The sequence below is a fragment of the Dipodomys ordii genome, unplaced genomic scaffold, assembly GCF_000151885.1.
Source record: "Dipodomys ordii isolate 6190 unplaced genomic scaffold, Dord_2.0 Scaffold21, whole genome shotgun sequence".
In the NCBI taxonomy this organism is placed as follows: Eukaryota; Metazoa; Chordata; class Mammalia; order Rodentia; family Heteromyidae; genus Dipodomys; species Dipodomys ordii.
The window spans coordinates 982,621-998,586 of record NW_012267237.1 but is presented as its reverse complement, the minus strand read 5'-3'; the positions used below and the strand labels follow the sequence as shown (position 1 = coordinate 998,586).

The 15,966-nt window shown below is 62.9% G+C and overlaps 1 protein-coding gene across 1 annotated transcript in view; it reads right to left on the bottom strand.

The window, feature by feature from the left end:
• Nucleotides 1-14,719, bottom strand: part of Slc6a19 (solute carrier family 6 (neutral amino acid transporter), member 19) — an 18,004-nt gene extending 3,285 nt beyond the window's left edge. Inside the window, exons 1-9 of the mRNA XM_013013884.1 lie at nt 14,455-14,719; nt 8,141-8,281; nt 6,790-6,927; nt 5,716-5,897; nt 4,867-4,977; nt 4,095-4,207; nt 1,867-1,995; nt 1,515-1,671; nt 29-233 (exon numbers count right to left, since the gene is read on the bottom strand). Of these exons, the coding sequence (XP_012869338.1) occupies nt 29-233; nt 1,515-1,671; nt 1,867-1,995; nt 4,095-4,207; nt 4,867-4,977; nt 5,716-5,897; nt 6,790-6,927; nt 8,141-8,281; nt 14,455-14,656 (1,378 nt within the window). The 5' untranslated portion in view covers nt 14,657-14,719. The remainder of the gene's footprint in view (nt 1-28; nt 234-1,514; nt 1,672-1,866; nt 1,996-4,094; nt 4,208-4,866; nt 4,978-5,715; nt 5,898-6,789; nt 6,928-8,140; nt 8,282-14,454) is intronic.
• Between the last annotated feature and the right edge of the window lie 1,247 nt (nt 14,720-15,966).

The following is a 15,966-nucleotide window of genomic DNA, read 5'->3' as shown; positions in this document are numbered from 1 at the left end:
CCCCCCCAGCCCCCTGCCCCACACGCACCTGTCACTAGCTCTTTGGGCCACTTTTTGGGAACGATGTTGAGGTCCTGCAGTGGCACCACCACACCCTCCATGTTTCCGAACATGGACGAGAGGCCCAGGCAGAAGAGCATGAGGAAGAAGAGCACCGACCACAGCGGCGCCACGGGCATCTTGGTGATGGCCTCCGTGAAGACGATGAAGGCCAGGCCCGTGCCCTCTACACCCTGCGGGCCACACAGTTCCTGGGGGTCTCCTCCCTCCACCCCTCCCAGGCCAGCCTGTCAATCACCAGGGGTGGGCGAGGTCGCCTGACAGACCCCCCCCCACCAAACCCACGCTGAGTAAGGACCGGGAGGACTTGGGATGTTTTGTGAAATAAGTTTTGTATTTTAGGGCCAGAGCCCAAACTGTGTTTTATGAGCCACGGTGTGGCCACAGGGGGACTCTGAGCACCCCACGGAGCTCAGTGGGTCACACAGCGGGTGGCGCAGGGGTGCAGAGGGACCTGGAGATAGTCATCCAGATGCATGCCCCCAAAGCCTCCCCTGAAGGCAGTGGGCCCCGACATGCTCAGGGGTGCAGGGCCCAGTCAATGGAGTCTGGAGAGGAACCAGGCCCAAGCCAGGTGCTCCTGATGGTGGCGAAGCCAACTTGAGCGACTCTCTGGATCCCTCTGCTCTTGTGCCTGCCTTGCCTCCAGCCACCGCTATGGACGGACGCAGAGCTGGGCCCTGAAGATGGCCTGCAGCCTCCAAACAGGAGGAGGCCCCAGTAAGGGAAGGCTAAGGTTGCACGCAGCCACGGCCGGCCCACATTACAGAAGGCATCGATACCCTGTGAGAGCGCGTGAGCTCCCATCGCCGGAGCTGGGCTCAGAAGCCTTCGTTTCTAAGGCTACAATGGGGAGGCGGCCATGGCCTCTGGAGGCTGAGAAAGCTCAGGAAGTTAAAAGTCACGTGGTAACCCATCCCTGGTTTTTCTTTTCTCTTTTTTGTGCTGGTCTCGGGTCTTGAACTCAGGTATTGGATGCTGTTCCTGAGCTTTTGTACTCAGAGCTAGTTTTCTACTATTTGAGCCACTCAGGGCTAGCTTTCTGCCACTTGAGCCACAACTCTACTTCCTGCTTTGTGGTGGTTAATTGGAGATAAGAACCTCATGGACTTTCCTGGCCAGGCTGGCTTTGAACTGCAAGCCTCAGATCTCAGCTCCTGAGCGGCCAAGATGACAGGCGTGAGCCATGCTGCGCAGCACTTATCTCTGCTTTTTGATGTACTGGACTGGCGTACAGGCGTGAGGCAGGGAACGGGGCAGGGAGGGGAAGGCTGAGGGTCAGAGGTGGGTGGGCAGTGAGTCAGGCCTCCTGCAGACACTGTCCAGCTCCTCCAAAGGCCGAGCCATGACCTCTCAAAGCCGGTGCCCGTGACTCTTGGGGTCTGGCAAAGGGCATCCCATCCCCCCGCGGCATGGGGCCCCACGCCACGCAGAGCCCGCCCCGCAGAACCCACCTCAGAGAGGAAGGAATTCAGGTCGCAGGTCTGAAACTTGAGCTGTGCGTAGGCCGCAGGGTTAGTGGCGTTGCACCACTGCTGCATGGACTCGAAGTTCTCCTGGGTCACACTGCCCTCCGACAGGTCGAAGCCGTTAATGAGGGTCAGAATGTTCCTGGAAGCGGCAAGAGGGGCAGATGCTGGCCCAGGCAGGGGGGGCCCGCGGCCACCTCACCACGCGCGCTCTGCGGCCCGGCCCGGGCCCCAGGAGGGCGCTGCGGCACGGCCCTCACCACCGGCACGCCGTGGCCCAGCCTGGGCCCCGGGAGGCACGCTGTGGCATGGCCTGAGCCCCAGGAGGCCGACTCACGCATTGAAGCAGTCGTCAAAGCGCTCTGTGGCCCGGAATCCGATGACTGAGTAGATCACAGTGGCTGCAAACACAGATGTGAAGCCATTGATGATGGACACGATCACAGAGTCCTTCTCGAAGTTGTTGCTGTGAGGGGGTGACGTCACCGCTGGTCAGTGTCGGGGGGAGGACTCTCGGCCCCGGCCCCACCACTGCACCCAGGCGCGGTTCTGAGTGGAGCCCAGCAGTGGCCGAGCCCAGAGCCCAGGGTGCTCTGAGAACCCCAAGGCCACGTCCAAGCCTGAGCCCCACGGCTGGTGGAGTTGCCTTCCTCTCTCTGACAGTGTCTTCCCCCAGCGACTGCCCATGGTGCTGGAGATGCTCCGAAGGCCTGGGCAGTCTTGTGGTACAGGCCAGGGAAGGGCCCTGGGTCCTCGCCTCCAGGCTCAGAGGCCCCATGGGCTCAAGGAGAGAGGCCAAGTCCTCCCAGGTCTCTCTGACCAATGGAGTTTTGCTTGCTTCTCTGGATGTCAGTACTTAGATGCAATGTGGGAGCAATTCAGCCCACAGTCCCCAGGGCTGAGTGGCCCCGGGGCTGGGTGGATCACCTCTCTGGGGTAAAAGGGGGTAAACAAGTCCAGAATGTTCTGGCTAAACATGTCAGCCTGGCAGGTGGGCATGGCTGAGCACAGAGTGCCCACCCTCTGCGGTTCTGGCCTCCAGCAGGACAGACCAGCCACCTTGTGGGGTGTCTGCCCTGGGCTAAGGCCCCGTGGGCTTCTGACAGCTAACGGCCCAGGGTTTGTGCCACGTCACAGCAGCCCCAGAAGTGCACAGCACACGCCTTCCTGCTGCCCTGGGGTGGGGAGGCGCGGCCCCCTCCGCCTCAGCTCAAGGCCTGTCTGGGGAGAGGACAGCTGCAAAGGCCACGCGTCTGCGTGATTCTGTGCACAGGAAACGGCAAATCACGGAGATGGACGCGGGTGCTCGCATCCAAGGACAGGCTGGCACCTCTGCGTCTGCACACTGGGGGCGGGGCCTCAGGGGCGGGGCCTCGGACCTGGGGGCGGGGACATGGGATGGGAGGGGCCTCAGACCTGGGGGTGGGTTCTCAGGGGCTGGGTGGGGACTTGAACCTGGGGGCGGGGCCTCAGGCTGGGCGGGGTCTCAGACCTGGGGATGGGTTCCCAGGGGGGCTGGGCGGGGCCTCAGACATGGGGGCGGGGCCTCAGACCTGGGGGCGGGGCCTTAGGCTGGGCGGGGTCTCAGACCTGGGGATGGGTTCTCAGGGGGGCTGGGTGAGGACTCGGACCTGGGGGCGGGGACTCAGGGGCAGGGAATCCGGGGTGGGGCGAGGTCTCAGACCTGGGGATGGGTTCTCAGGGGGGCTGGGTGGGGATTCGGAGCTTGGAGTGGGGGCTTGGGGGGTCTTCTCCCCTGGACACTGGGTGGGGTGGGGACTGTGGGGGGGGAGCTTCTCAGGACACTGGGTGGGGTGGGGACTCCGGGGACTTCTCCTGAGGACAGTTGGGGCTAGTTGGAGTGCAGTGCTAAGGTCACTGAGTTCTAAAACCATTGACATATGAGTTGTCTGAGCAAAGCTGTGATGAAGAGTCACCCTTGGGGTGGGAGGTAGGGCTAAGGTTGTAGAGTGGCAGCCAAAGAGCAAAAGCATCAAATCAAGAGTTCAAATCCCAGCTCCCGCAACAACGGCAAAATTCACCTGCAATCCTGCTTGGGCTCTGCCTGCAGGACACCTTCCGGTTCTTTCCCCACGGGTTGGGGAGGCCTTGAAGCCTGAGCCCAGCCGGGTGACATCTGGAGCCTGAGGCCACCCAAAGTCACCCCACAGTCCCAACCAAAGTCCATCCCACAGGCCCTGGGCTGCCCCCAGAAGCTGGGCCCTGCCTCTGCTTGTTCCCACCGCAGACCGGGCCGCTCGGCCACGCCCCCAAAGCCTGGGCTTCTTCACTGCTGCCCCAGCCTTTACAACTGCCCCTGCCAGCACAGGTGTGGTCAGTCCACCGGGTGCTACCCCCCTTCTGCAGTGGTCTGCCGAGTGCATCACCTGATCCACCACAAGCCAGAAGGTGGACCCTGGTGCCTGGACTGGCACAGAGCAAGTGCTCTGAAAGAATTTGGATGAAGACAGGAGCCGCTGGCAGCCCCCTGCGGGGCCCTGGGGGCTCAGGAAGGGGTTCAGCCCCTTCTGGGGTACAGTGAAGAGACCCTCTCACCCTACTCACTGTACGGAGTTGTAGCTGGAGAAGGAGATGAGGCCCCCGAAGGCCAACGAGAAGGAAAAGAAGACCTGTGCGCCTGCGTCCAGCCAGGTGTTGGGGTTGGCCAGTTCTGCGACCTGTTCCAGACAGAGACCTCAGCTGTGACGGAGGGACGGTGGGGACCCCGGAGGGGGGGCGTGAACCCAGGAGGCAGCAGCAGAGCCCCCCCCCCGGTGAGCACCAGTGGCCAGCCTGGGGAGCCCCCCAGAGCACATCAGAGCCCCCCCCCGGTGAGCACCAGTGGCCAGCCTGGGGAGCCCCCCAGAGCACATCAGAGCCCCCCCCAGTGAGCACCAGTGGCCAGCCTGGGGAGCCCCCCAGAGGACATCAGAGCCCCGCCTGGTGAGCACCAGTGGCCAGCCTGGGGAGCCCCCCAGAGGACATCAGAGCCCTGCCTGGTGAGCACCAGTGGCCAGCCTGGGGAGCCCCCCAGAGCACATCAGAGCCCCGCCTGGTGAGCACCAGTGGCCAGCCTGGGGAGCCTCCCAATCGGTGGCCCCCACAGAGAGAGACATGGTCAAGCCAGTTGGAAGTCTCTCCCCCCCCTCTCCACATATGTGTCTTCTGTGCCCTGGACAGGCCTAGCTGGCCTCAGCCACGGCTGGCTTGGACAGCAGCCACCTGCTTGCCAGGTGCGTATCTTGGGGGCGTGTCTTGAGGCAAAGGGGTCACTGAGCAAGGGAGGCCCTGCCCCCAAACAGGGTCTGAAGCCCCGCGGTGCGCAGCAGAGACTCACGTTGGGCGTGAAGAGGAAGACAAGGCCGTTAGCGGCCCCCTTCAGCGTCAAGCCACGGATGAGGAAGATGGTCAGCACCACGTAAGGCAGCGTGGAGGTGATGTACACGGCCTGGGGAGCAGAGGCAGGGAGGAGTCACTGCACAGGTATGGGGGGGTGGGCGAGCAGGGCACTGTGGGCAGGGCAGGGGTCAGAGCAGAAAAGGGCCAGCCACTCAGGACCCCCTGAGCGCCCTTCTCTGATGAGAACACTTGAGTGTCCACAGGGTGGACACTCGGCCCCTTGCTCGTCTCTCCCTCGGTTTTCCTGATGATCCGGGAGCACTCTGACGAGCCTTCTCTCAACCAGAGAGATGTTGGCTAGGTCAGTGGGGCCCCCAGCTCTTGGGGCGTGTGTGTGAAGCATGTGTTCTGCGGAGCTGTCAGGCAGATCAGCGGCGGCAGAGGCCCCTGACTGAGGCGTGCTGCAGCTCGAGCATGTCTGGCGGATCAGCGGCGGCAGAGGCCCCCGACTGAGGCGTGCTGCAGCTCAAGCGTGTCTGGTGGATCAGCGGCAGCAGAGGCCCCAGACTGAGGCGTGCTGCAGCTCGAGCGTGTCTGGCAGATCAGCGGTGGCAGAGGCCCCCGACTGAGGTGTGCTGCAGCTCAAGCATGTCTGGTGGATCAGTGGCGGCAGAGGCCCCCGACTGAGGCGTGCTGCATGCAGCTCGAGCGTGTCTGGCAGATCAGTGGCGGCAGAGGCCCCCGACTGAGGCGTGCTGCAGCTCGAGCATGTCTGGCAGATCAGCGGCGGCAGAGGCCCCAGACAGAGGCGTGCTGCAGCTCGAGCGGCCGCGGGCACGGCTCTCACCTTGCCTGTGGTCTCGATGCCACGGATGATGCACACGTACAGCACGCTCCAGGCAGAGGTCAGGCTCAGCAGGATCCACCACTGGATGGAGCCCGAGTCGTCGATGGAGGTGGAGATGTTGAGGGTCTCTCGGTACCAGAAGTAGTCCACAGAGGAACTCCGGGCGCACTCATCCACGCGGCCTGTGGGGGATATACCCTGTTCATGGTTCAAAGCAAAGGTCAGCAAGAGAGGGGAAGCCCAGAGAGGCCCTGAGTCACTCAGAGTGCACAGCCAGCCAGGCACACACACACACATGTATGCATGACTCATGTACAGGAGCACACATGCACACCATGTGCTGCCCAGACACACACGTGCACACACGTATGCACATGTACACACACGTGTATGCATGCAGTGCAGTTTAAGAGAGACTGGCTGTAATCATGGTGTGTGTATGAGTGCAGCCAGGAGGGCTGGGCTAGGCCTCACTGACCCCAGTGCTCATCCTGCTGGCCTGGCGTGTGTAGAGGGTCCACGTGCACCCCACATCACTTGGGCTGTCCAACCAGGGGCAGCCTGAGAAGCCTCCCCTCTCCCCCCCCCCCCGCTGCATGTGTGGCTGTGAGCTGGGGCGGGTCTCCCGGACACAGGCAGCCACCTGCCGCCCTCTTGAATGGGGAGGGGCTGTGGGGGTGCTCTCGGGGTGGGAGGTCACCTGAGGCTCAAGGCAGGGGGCCCTGCGTGCCAATCGGGGCACATGGTGTGATGGGCTGGACGGAAGGTCCTGACATGGTCACGTTGTAGGATGCAGAGGGGTTGCATTCTCCAGAAACTTCTCAAGGCCCAGCTGGAGCCCCTGCGTGGTCCCTGAGGCTCTGCTCCTCCCCTGGACACTGAGTCGTGGGAGCCATGGATTTGGCTTTTGTTTTTGTTTTTCTTTCTTTGCACAGGGGAGGTTTTAAATGTTCCACAGCCTCTGAGGGTTTCCCCCAGCCTGGTCTACCCACCTGACTCTGAGGTAACTGGAAGGGAGCTAGCTGTTCAGGAAGGGGTTGTGGCTCAGGGTGGAGCCTGCTGGCACTGGTTTACCTGTGTGGTTCAGGTTGAGGGGGCACTGGCTCCAGGGCAGAGGCTCCTGGAAGGAGTTGAAGAAGTACCACATGATGTATGCGATGATGGTGTTGTAGTACAAGCCCACCACGAAGGACACGATCATGGAGGCGATTCCTGCCAGAGGAGGGAGACGTCACCGGCGTGCACGTGGGTGTGTCCAGGGGCCAGCTGAGCCCTGGTGCCCTGCCTGAGCAGTTAGCCCATCCCTGGGAAGCCACTGGAGCTGATGCCATGCCAGACAAGAGCTGGAATCCTGGAAGGGGCTCCTAGGTGGAGGCTGGAGCGCTGTGGGATGTCACGCTGCTGCGCATCACCTGCCCACACAGAGTGGAGTGGGGTACCGGTCTCACTGTCCTCCACTTCACCTGTAGCACATGCAGCTGCCCACGGGTGTGTCCATGAAGGTGGCCACAGGGCCCTTGCAAAAAATCTCCAAGGAGCTTGTCTGCAGGCTGCACAGGTGCCCAGCCCCAGACCAGGGCCGAGTGGGTGGGTCTCCTTCTGGGCAGGGTTGTGAGGCAGATCAGTGAACGGTGGCCTCCATGTTTGGAGACAAACCAGCAGGATTGTGAAGAGGTTTCATGTGCATGCTCTTCTGAAAGTTAAAACTAAAACTCTGTGTGTGTGCGTGCATGTGTGTGTGAGTGCACACATGTATGTGTTGCGTGCATGTGTGCACATCATGCACACCCATGGAAGACAGAGAAAGGGGAGATAGGAAGAGAAGGAAGAGAGAGAAGAGAGAGGGAGGAGAGAGGAAGGAGGAAAGGAAGCTTGCTGTGTGGCAGGGCCTGCGGGCGTCCAGGGACCAACGTCCCCTGGACTCAGAATGCCTTTCTGTCCGTGGACCCTGCCCTTCCCTCCCTGTTCCTTCACCACCCACCACATTCTGAGGTCTCAGAGGCTGCACTGGAGCCACTCCTGGGTTGTGTGTAAATGAGTGATCAGCCTCAGGTTCAGGGTCAGTGCCAGAGGCCTCCCCACTGGGCACGTGGGGTGGTGGAGGAGGCTGTGTTAGCGGCCAGCAGCACCCCCTTCTGGGCCTTGGACACATTTGGAGCCTGCACTGGGCAGGTGGGGTCACCCTTCTTCCCCGTGTCTGGGCCCCTAGGCTGTTTGGTTTCAGATGGCCTCTGCGGCTCTAGCTGGGTCTTAGTGGCCAGGATTGGCCTGGCCTGGACACTGCAACCTAGACGCTCAAGATTCTAAGGAAGCATTGCCCAAGACCTCTGGCAGGAGGGAGCTGGGGGTCTATCCTGCCCAGCAGAGGGGAAGCAAGGCTTGCGAGGTGGACCGCGGGCCCCAGGGAAGGCATACCGATACAGACCTATGCCCTTCAGGGCTGGATTTATGGAGCTCCACACGCCCACACTGCCCCTGCGCAGCCGCTGGCCGATGGCGAACTCCATGTACAGCAGAGGCGCACCCTCCAGGACCAGCAGGATGAGGAACGGGATCATGAAGGCCCCTGGCATGGGAAGATGCAGAGTGGAAGGCTACCGGGGCCAGGTGCACACGGGGACTGTGCAGGATTTTGTCATAAGTGCAAACGAGAATGCCATCAAGACTCCTGCTGGACTGAGATGGAGCCGGGGTGCACCAGCAAGCCACAGTAGAGGGGTCAGAGCAAGCTGCACGTTCTAGAAGGATTTCTTTGTAGGTGACTAGTCTACATGGCCACACAGGCTGACACCACCTGCTGGACAGTCCCCATGCACACAGGCTGACCACAGCCTGATGGACTGGACAGTCTCCATGCACACAGCTGACACCATCTGCTGGACTGGACAGTCCCCATGCACATGGCTGACACCATCTGCTGGACTGGACAGTCCTCATGTACACAGGCTGACCACAGCCTGCTGGACTGGACAGTCCCCATGCACACAGGCTGACACAGCCTGCTGGACTGGACAGTCCCCATGCATACAGGCTGACCACACCCTGCTGGACTGGACAGTCCCCATGCACATAGGCTGACCACAGCCTGCTGGACTGGACAGTCCCCATGCACACAGCTGACCACAGCCTGCTGGACTGGACAGTCCCCATGCACACAAGCTGACACCACTTGCTGGACTGGACAGTCCCCATGCACACAGCTGACCACAGCCTGCTGGACTGGATAGTCCCCATGCACACAGCTGACACAGCCTGCTGGACTGGACAGTCCCCATGTACATGGCTGACACCATCTGCTGGACTGGACAGTCCCCATGCACATGGCTGACCACAGCCTGCTGGACTGGACAGTCCCCATGCACACAGGCTGACACCATCTGCTGGACTTGACAGTCCCCATGCACACAGCTGACACCATCTGCTGGACTGGACAGTCCCCATGCACACAGGCTGACCACAGTCTGCTGGACTGGACAGTCCCCATGCACACAGTTGACACCATCTGCTGGACTGGACAGTCCCATGCATACAGCTGACACAGCCTGCTGGACTGGACAGTCTCCATGCACATGGCTGACACAGCCTGCTGGACTGGACAGTCTCCATGCACATGGCTGACACAGCCTGCTGGACTGGACAGTCCCCATGCACACAGCTGACCACAGCCTGCTGGACTGGACAGTCCCCATGCACACGGCTGACACCACCTGCTGGACTGGACAGTCCCCATGCACACGGCTGACCACAGTCTGCTGGACTGGACAGTCCCCATGCACACGGCTGACACCATCTGCTGGACTGGACAGTCCCCATGCACACAGGCTGACCACAGCCTGCTGGACTGGACAGTCCCCATGCACACAGCTGACACCATCTGCTGGACTGGATAGTACCCATTCACACGGCTGACAGCCTGCTGGACTGGACAGTCCTCATACTCATGGCTGACCACAGCCTGCTGGACTGGACAGTCCCCATGCACACAGCTGACACCATCTGCTGGACTGGACAGTCCCCATGCACACGGCTGACACCATCTGCTGGACTGGACAGTCCCCATGCACATGACTGACCACAGCCTGCTGGATTGGACAGTCCCCGTGCACACGGCTGACACCATCTGCTGGACTGGATAGTCCCCATTCACACGGCTGACAGCTTGCTGGACTGGACAGTCCTCATACTCATGGCTGACCACAGCCTGCTGGACTGGACAGTCCCCATGCACATGGCTGTCACAGCCTGCTGGACTGGACAGTCCTCATACTCATGGCTGACCACAGCCTGCTGGACTGGACAGTCCCCATGCTCATGGCTGACATGGCCTGTTGACTTAGGGAGTGTGGTCATTAAACAAGAGGCGTAGCAGTGCCCCATGTGCGCAGCGTAGTGACAGTGACGTGGACAGCCGTGGGGCTCCGGCCCAGGGCTGAGTTGATGCCAGACCCTCGCTGCTCAGAGCCCTGGGGTGGTGGGGGGGGACTGAGCTCCAGCTGCTGTCCTTGCCTGCCAGGTGCTGACTGCCAAGGAGCAGAGTTCTTGTCCCCACACTGCTGGTGATCCTGGACACCGCATCCTCTGACCTCTCTGCTGCCCGAAGGCAGCCGGGCCCTGGGCTTCAGTGGCTCCCTGGGCAACATTGCGTGTTTGCTGTTTTTCTGTTGGTCGTGGGGCTTGAACTCTGGGCCTGGGTGTTGTCCCTCTGCTCTTCAGCTCAAGGATAGTGCTCTACCACTTGAGCCACAGCGGCCACTACTGGGTTTTTGGTAGTTTATTGGAGATAAGAGTCTCACAGACTTTCCTTCCCAGGCTGTCTGAACTGCGATCCTCAGATCTCAGCCTCCTGAGCAGCTAGGGCTCCAGGCATCCGCCGCGGGCGCCCGGCTCACGTGTCCTATATTTGAGCTGTGCTAGCAGTCGTGGCCTCTAACAGCTTAATTCTCATGTCGTGTTCACCTGTTCACGCTGGCGACCTCATCAGCCCTGACCATGTTCGCCGTTAGAAAGCCGGTCTTCCTGTTTTCTCCCCCTCTTTTGGAGCTGGCCCAGGTCCCTCCTCGAAGGGCTCTTCTCAGAAGCCCGTTATTTCCATCCGAGGCTGGCATCAACCACGTGAGCCATACCTCCACCTCCAACTTCACCGCTGTCCCCATGTAGATGGGATCCCATGTGCCGCGGGGCACCCCACGGGGCCGTGCCACGTTCTGCCCCAGTGCAGGGGACGGCATGGGGTTGGCCATCCTTCGGGTCAGCTGGCAAACTGGCATGGTGGCATCCGCCCACCGCCTGTGGGAAGGGAGCTGATGGCGGAAGTGGTGAGAAATCCAGGCCCAGCCTGGGGTCTGGGCTTCCTTGGTTCCCAGGAGCCACCTGCCACTGACCTGCAGCTCTGTCCTGGAGCGCTGCTGGGCTCCGAGTAGGACAGCTGTGGCCCCGGATGGCGGGGCCCACAGTCCCTGCCTCATTACCATCTTGGTGTCCCCTAAGTGTGGGCCGGAATCCAGTGTCTGCCCAAGAGTGGCTTCAGCTGCTGGGCACAGCCAGGGCCCTGCCTGGTAGGACAGACGGGTGGACGGAGACAAGGTGAGACAGAGAGACAGAGAAAGAGATGAGAGACACAGGAAGGACAAACTGACGAGGAGAGGCAGACAAGGATAACCAAATAAGGAGAGAAAGGGGCAAGCAGAGGGACAAGCAGAGGGACAAGAAGAGACAGAGGCGGAGAGGCGCGCTCCTTCCACAGACGCCCTTGGGCCCCGTGGCCTGGCTGCATCCCCAGCTCAAGACGGTGGGGGAGACCAGAGGTCTCCAGCACCTGTGCCGGACACAGACACAGTGCCAAGTGTCCATTAGAACCAGGCCCGGGGCCAGGGGCTTCCTGTCAGAGTCGCTGCTCCTCCAGCCTGGGGAAGCCGTTTCTGCCAGATGGGGCATCACAGACAGCCAAAGGTCCTTAGAGACGGGCCTTCGCGTGCTCCCTGGAGCTGTTGGCATCTGCTCTTCACACAGACTCAGAGATCAGGGCATGGGGCACCAAGTGTGAGGCAACAGGAAGTGCTCTGGGCACCAGCGCTCTGAGAGAGAGGAGGACGGGGGAGGGAGGAGAGAAAGGGGAGAAAAAGAGGAGGGAAGGGGAAGGGGCACGGAGTGGGAAGGGAGCAGAAGGAAAGAGGAGGAGGGCAGAGGGCACGGGAGGAGAGGAGGGAGGAGTGCGGAGGGAGGGAGAGGGAGAGAGGAGGAGGGAGGAGGAAAGAGAAGAGGGGGCGTCCCAGGAGGCGGGAGCTGCGAGCACTTCCCTTCCTGTTCTCAGGCCCTGGCTGCACCCCGCTCCCAGGCAAGTGCTCCTCTTGAGGTGGCCCTGACCCTGGGCTCCTGACCTTGGGAAGGGCCCTAGAGCCGTCCACCTGGACACACTCACTGCAGAGGCTGAGGCTAGTGACGGGGAGTGAAATTTGCACCGCTGAGAGTGCAGTCCAAGCTCCAGGAGAGAAGTAGGTCCTCCCTCCCCCCTTCCCCCCCCCCGTCCTCCCCCCTCCCACCAGGAGCTCAGGCCGCCTGCCTGTGCGCCTGCCTGTGCCTCCCAGACGCCATGATCCACACGGCCGGGCCGGGCAGCGTGGGCTTGGTCGGCCTACAGGAGGGCAGGGGTGCAGCCCTGGTGCTCTGCCTCCCCGGACACCGCCCGGCCCCTGCCCGCACCTGCCACTGCCTAGCGGGCCCCCAGGGCCTGGGGAGACCCGGTTCCCCAGATCCACTGAGCTGTCTGGAGGCCAAATGAGTAGAGAAGCCTCAACAGCAGCCTTCTACGCCAGTCCACACCGGCGTGAAATCGTGAGAGGAGCACAGACCACCCCTGAGCGGGAGAGGCAGCCCAGGGCCTGTTCCGCTGCTGCTGAGCAGGTCTGGGCCCTACTCACAGGGCACCTGTCCAGCCCAGAGCCCAGTGACCAGAAGGCTGCCCCCTCTCAAGGACAGCCAGGTCCTTGGCCACCTGTGACACTGTTGATGGGGGACGAAGTGAGCTGTGAGGTGTGCCCAGGAGGTGGATGGGCAGCGCAGGGGCGAGGAGGGCCTGCTCATGTCTGCTTCAGAAGAGTCTGCCCATCCTGACGACTTCTTGTCTCAGCTCTGCCTATGGAGGAACCCCCCTGCAAGGGCAGGGGACCCTCACGGGGTGGGCAGGGAAGGGGCTGGGCAGGCTCCAGATGCAGGGTCAGTCATTTGGGCCTGACCCCATGGAGGGACCTTACAGTGTCTGGCCTGGATGTCAGGCAGAGGACGCTGGGGGGAGACAGGCAACGCCGAGTCCCCAGGGGAGCCCGGGAGGTTTCCACCTGCGCCCGAATCCTACAGACAGCCCTCCCGGGGGAGGCTGGGTCTCTGTGCTGGTGGCAGGGCGCGGCCCCCAGCCCTCACCTGCATGGCACCCGTCACGCGCCAGTGTGGCTTCCCACAGGGATCCTGACCGCAGGGGGGGCCCGGGGCCTGCTTCCCCTCCTGTCCCAGGGCACGGGCCGCGGCAGCCAGCTGGGCTTGCTGAAGCCTCAACCAGCTCTGCTCAGGGGAGTTGGGCAGCGGGACCTAGAGATTGTCAGTGCCCTGGCCTGCTGTGGTCCTGACCCTTGGTCCCAGGGCCCCTGCTGTCCCTGGTGGGCAGTGCTGGCTGGACCAGAGACACAGCAGCCAGCCAGCACAGCTCCCTAACAAAGGACCAGATGACATGAAGGTGAGCAGCCTTGCTTCAGGACTTTAACACGAGAAGGCCTGTGTGGGACAGGCCCTCTTCAGAGACGAGCTCCCTGAGTCAGAGAGAAAGTCACTTACAAGGAGAATACTTGGAGCCCACGCGACTCCACCCCTGGGCACACCCGGCACCCAGCCTAGCCTGTTCTGGGCCCAGAGGCCCCTGGCGGAGAGGCGCGCCCGGGTTCCAGGGTTCCAAGTGGTGATGGAAATCCGCCCAGGGGTCCAGGCTGACCAGAGGTCCTGGGGCACAGCTCTGTGGAGTCAGGCCCGGTGTGCAGAGCCTCTGGCCAGGGCTGCGCCTGCCCTCCCATTTCCCTGCAGCCGCGCACACCTGGACCCCTGAGAGGTAGATCCCGGGAGAGGCGCGGGGCTCAGACCCAGCTCCCCGGGAGAGCAGGGGCCTTTGTGGAGAAGAGGAGGGGCCCATTGTGAAGCCGCGTTCCCCAGAGCCGGCTCCACAGGCCCGGGCGGGCCGGCCGGTGAGGGTGGAGGCTGGGCTCTCAGGGCCTGGGTGCCAGCTGGTCCCGGGCCAGGCCGGGAGCTTGCAGCAGGGGCTCTGCCCACCTGCCTCACTCCAGCCTCTGCTTTGGGGGTCATGTGGTGCTCGCCCACAGGGTGGGCCCAGCCTGAGCCCCGGCCCCCTGGAGGGCTCCCCTGGAGGGCTCCCCTGGAGACGCTAGCTGCTCCTCTGCCCCCCCTCAGCCCCCCACAGCACCTGTGCCTGCTGGCTGGGCCCAGTGCGTCTCCCTCTCCAACGCAGAGCCCGGGAGTGGAGGGTCTGCTCCCCGCCCGGCCCCTTGGGGAGCAGGGTGCCCAGGGCCGTGGAGGAGGCTGAGGGCTGTGAGCTCTTTGTGGTGGTGTTCGCCCCTGGCCCGCCCGGCCCCTTGGGGAGCAGGGTGCCCAGGGCCGTGGAGGAGGCGGAGGGCTGTGAGCTCTTTGTGGTGGTGTTCGCCCCTGGCCCGCCCGGCCCCGCCACAGTCCCCGGAACTCTACCTCCTCCGTGGCTCTGGCACAGGTAGGGGAAGCGCCACACGTTGCCCAGCCCCACACAGAAGCCCACGCAGGTGAGCATGTACTGGGCTTTGTTGTCCCACTTGGGCCGGGAGCTGGCCTCCTTCTGCTCGATGATCTCCAGCTGGTCCAGGGACGGGACCCGGTCATCCAGGCCCGGGTTGGGCAACACCAGCTTTACCATGGTGGTCTCCGGGTAGGCCTGGCACACACGGCAGGCCTGGCACTGGCAGGACCGGCGCTGGCAGGCAAGTGGTGGTGACCAGCAGCCCCAGAGCTTTATAGAGAACCTTTGGCACCTCACCCTGTGCACCTGGGCTGAGAGGAGGCGTCAGCAGATCCTCAGGGCGGTCCACACGGCACTGTTAATGCCTTATCTGCTGAGACGCCCAGCCCGGGGCCAGGGAGTCACCTCCGCTGCAGCCAGGGTCCCCCACAGGCAGGCTGCCCTGCCCCTGTGCAGACGCAGGCTGAGCCCCCCACGGGAGCCAGGGTCCCCCCACAGGCAGGCTGCCCCGCCCCTGTGCAGACGCAGGCTGAGCCCCCCACGGGAGCCCCGCAGGCTGTGCCCTCCATTGATCGTGGGGGTCAGGCTCTGGCCCCTCTCCAAGGAGGAATCCAAGCAGATTGATGGTATCTGGTGGTGCTGACTGGCCACACGGGAAGCTGCCGCTCCCCAGAACCTTGGAGTCCTGAAGGATAGGGCTCAGTCCCACCTCCAGGAGATCCGGAAGCACCCTCCCCCCAGCCCGCTTAGCTGTGTGCTGAGCACAGTCCGCCCCACCTGGACCGGTGTGGCCTGAGTGCCCCCCTCCCTAGCTCTGGGCTCTAAACACCCCGCTGAGAGCGGGGGGCCTCAGCATGGAGCCCCCGCAGGGTCTGTCCCTCAGGGAGCACTGGGAGGGGCTGGGGAGCTGCTGGAGCTGTGGACGGGTGACGAGATGGGGTCTGCGCACCAGAGTGTGCCCAGATGGGGAGACAGGGACGCTGGCATCAACGTGGCCAGCCATGGGGCTGCTGGGGCTGACCGCTGAGGGGGACAGCAGGGGCCTTCCCCTGGGGGCGAAGCCCCCACAGAAGCAGAGGGGCTGCTTGTTTGAGGAGGGGTCTGCAGGACAGGGGTGTGAGAGAGAGGGGTCTCTACATTGAGTTTGGGCCCAGAATCCCAGGCCTCTCTCATGACTTCCCCATCCTCAGGTCCTCTGAGCCCCAAGACCCCACCGCCCGGCTTCCTGAGCCCGAGTGTGGCCTCCCCTCCCCAGTACTTCTCCCAGTCTGCCCTGGTCAGCTTCCAACGCTACCCACCAGGCCTCCATCCCCAGCCTTGCCTGGGTCGGTGGGACCTGTTATCTGGACCTGTTATGGGACTCCATGTCTCTTTATTTCATCAGCGGTCAACACCAGTGATGGCCACGCCCTGTACCCTGGGCCGGGCTCACTTGACCTCACTCCACAGCCAGGTGAGAGGGGCATCTTCGGGAGGAGCAAGTTCAG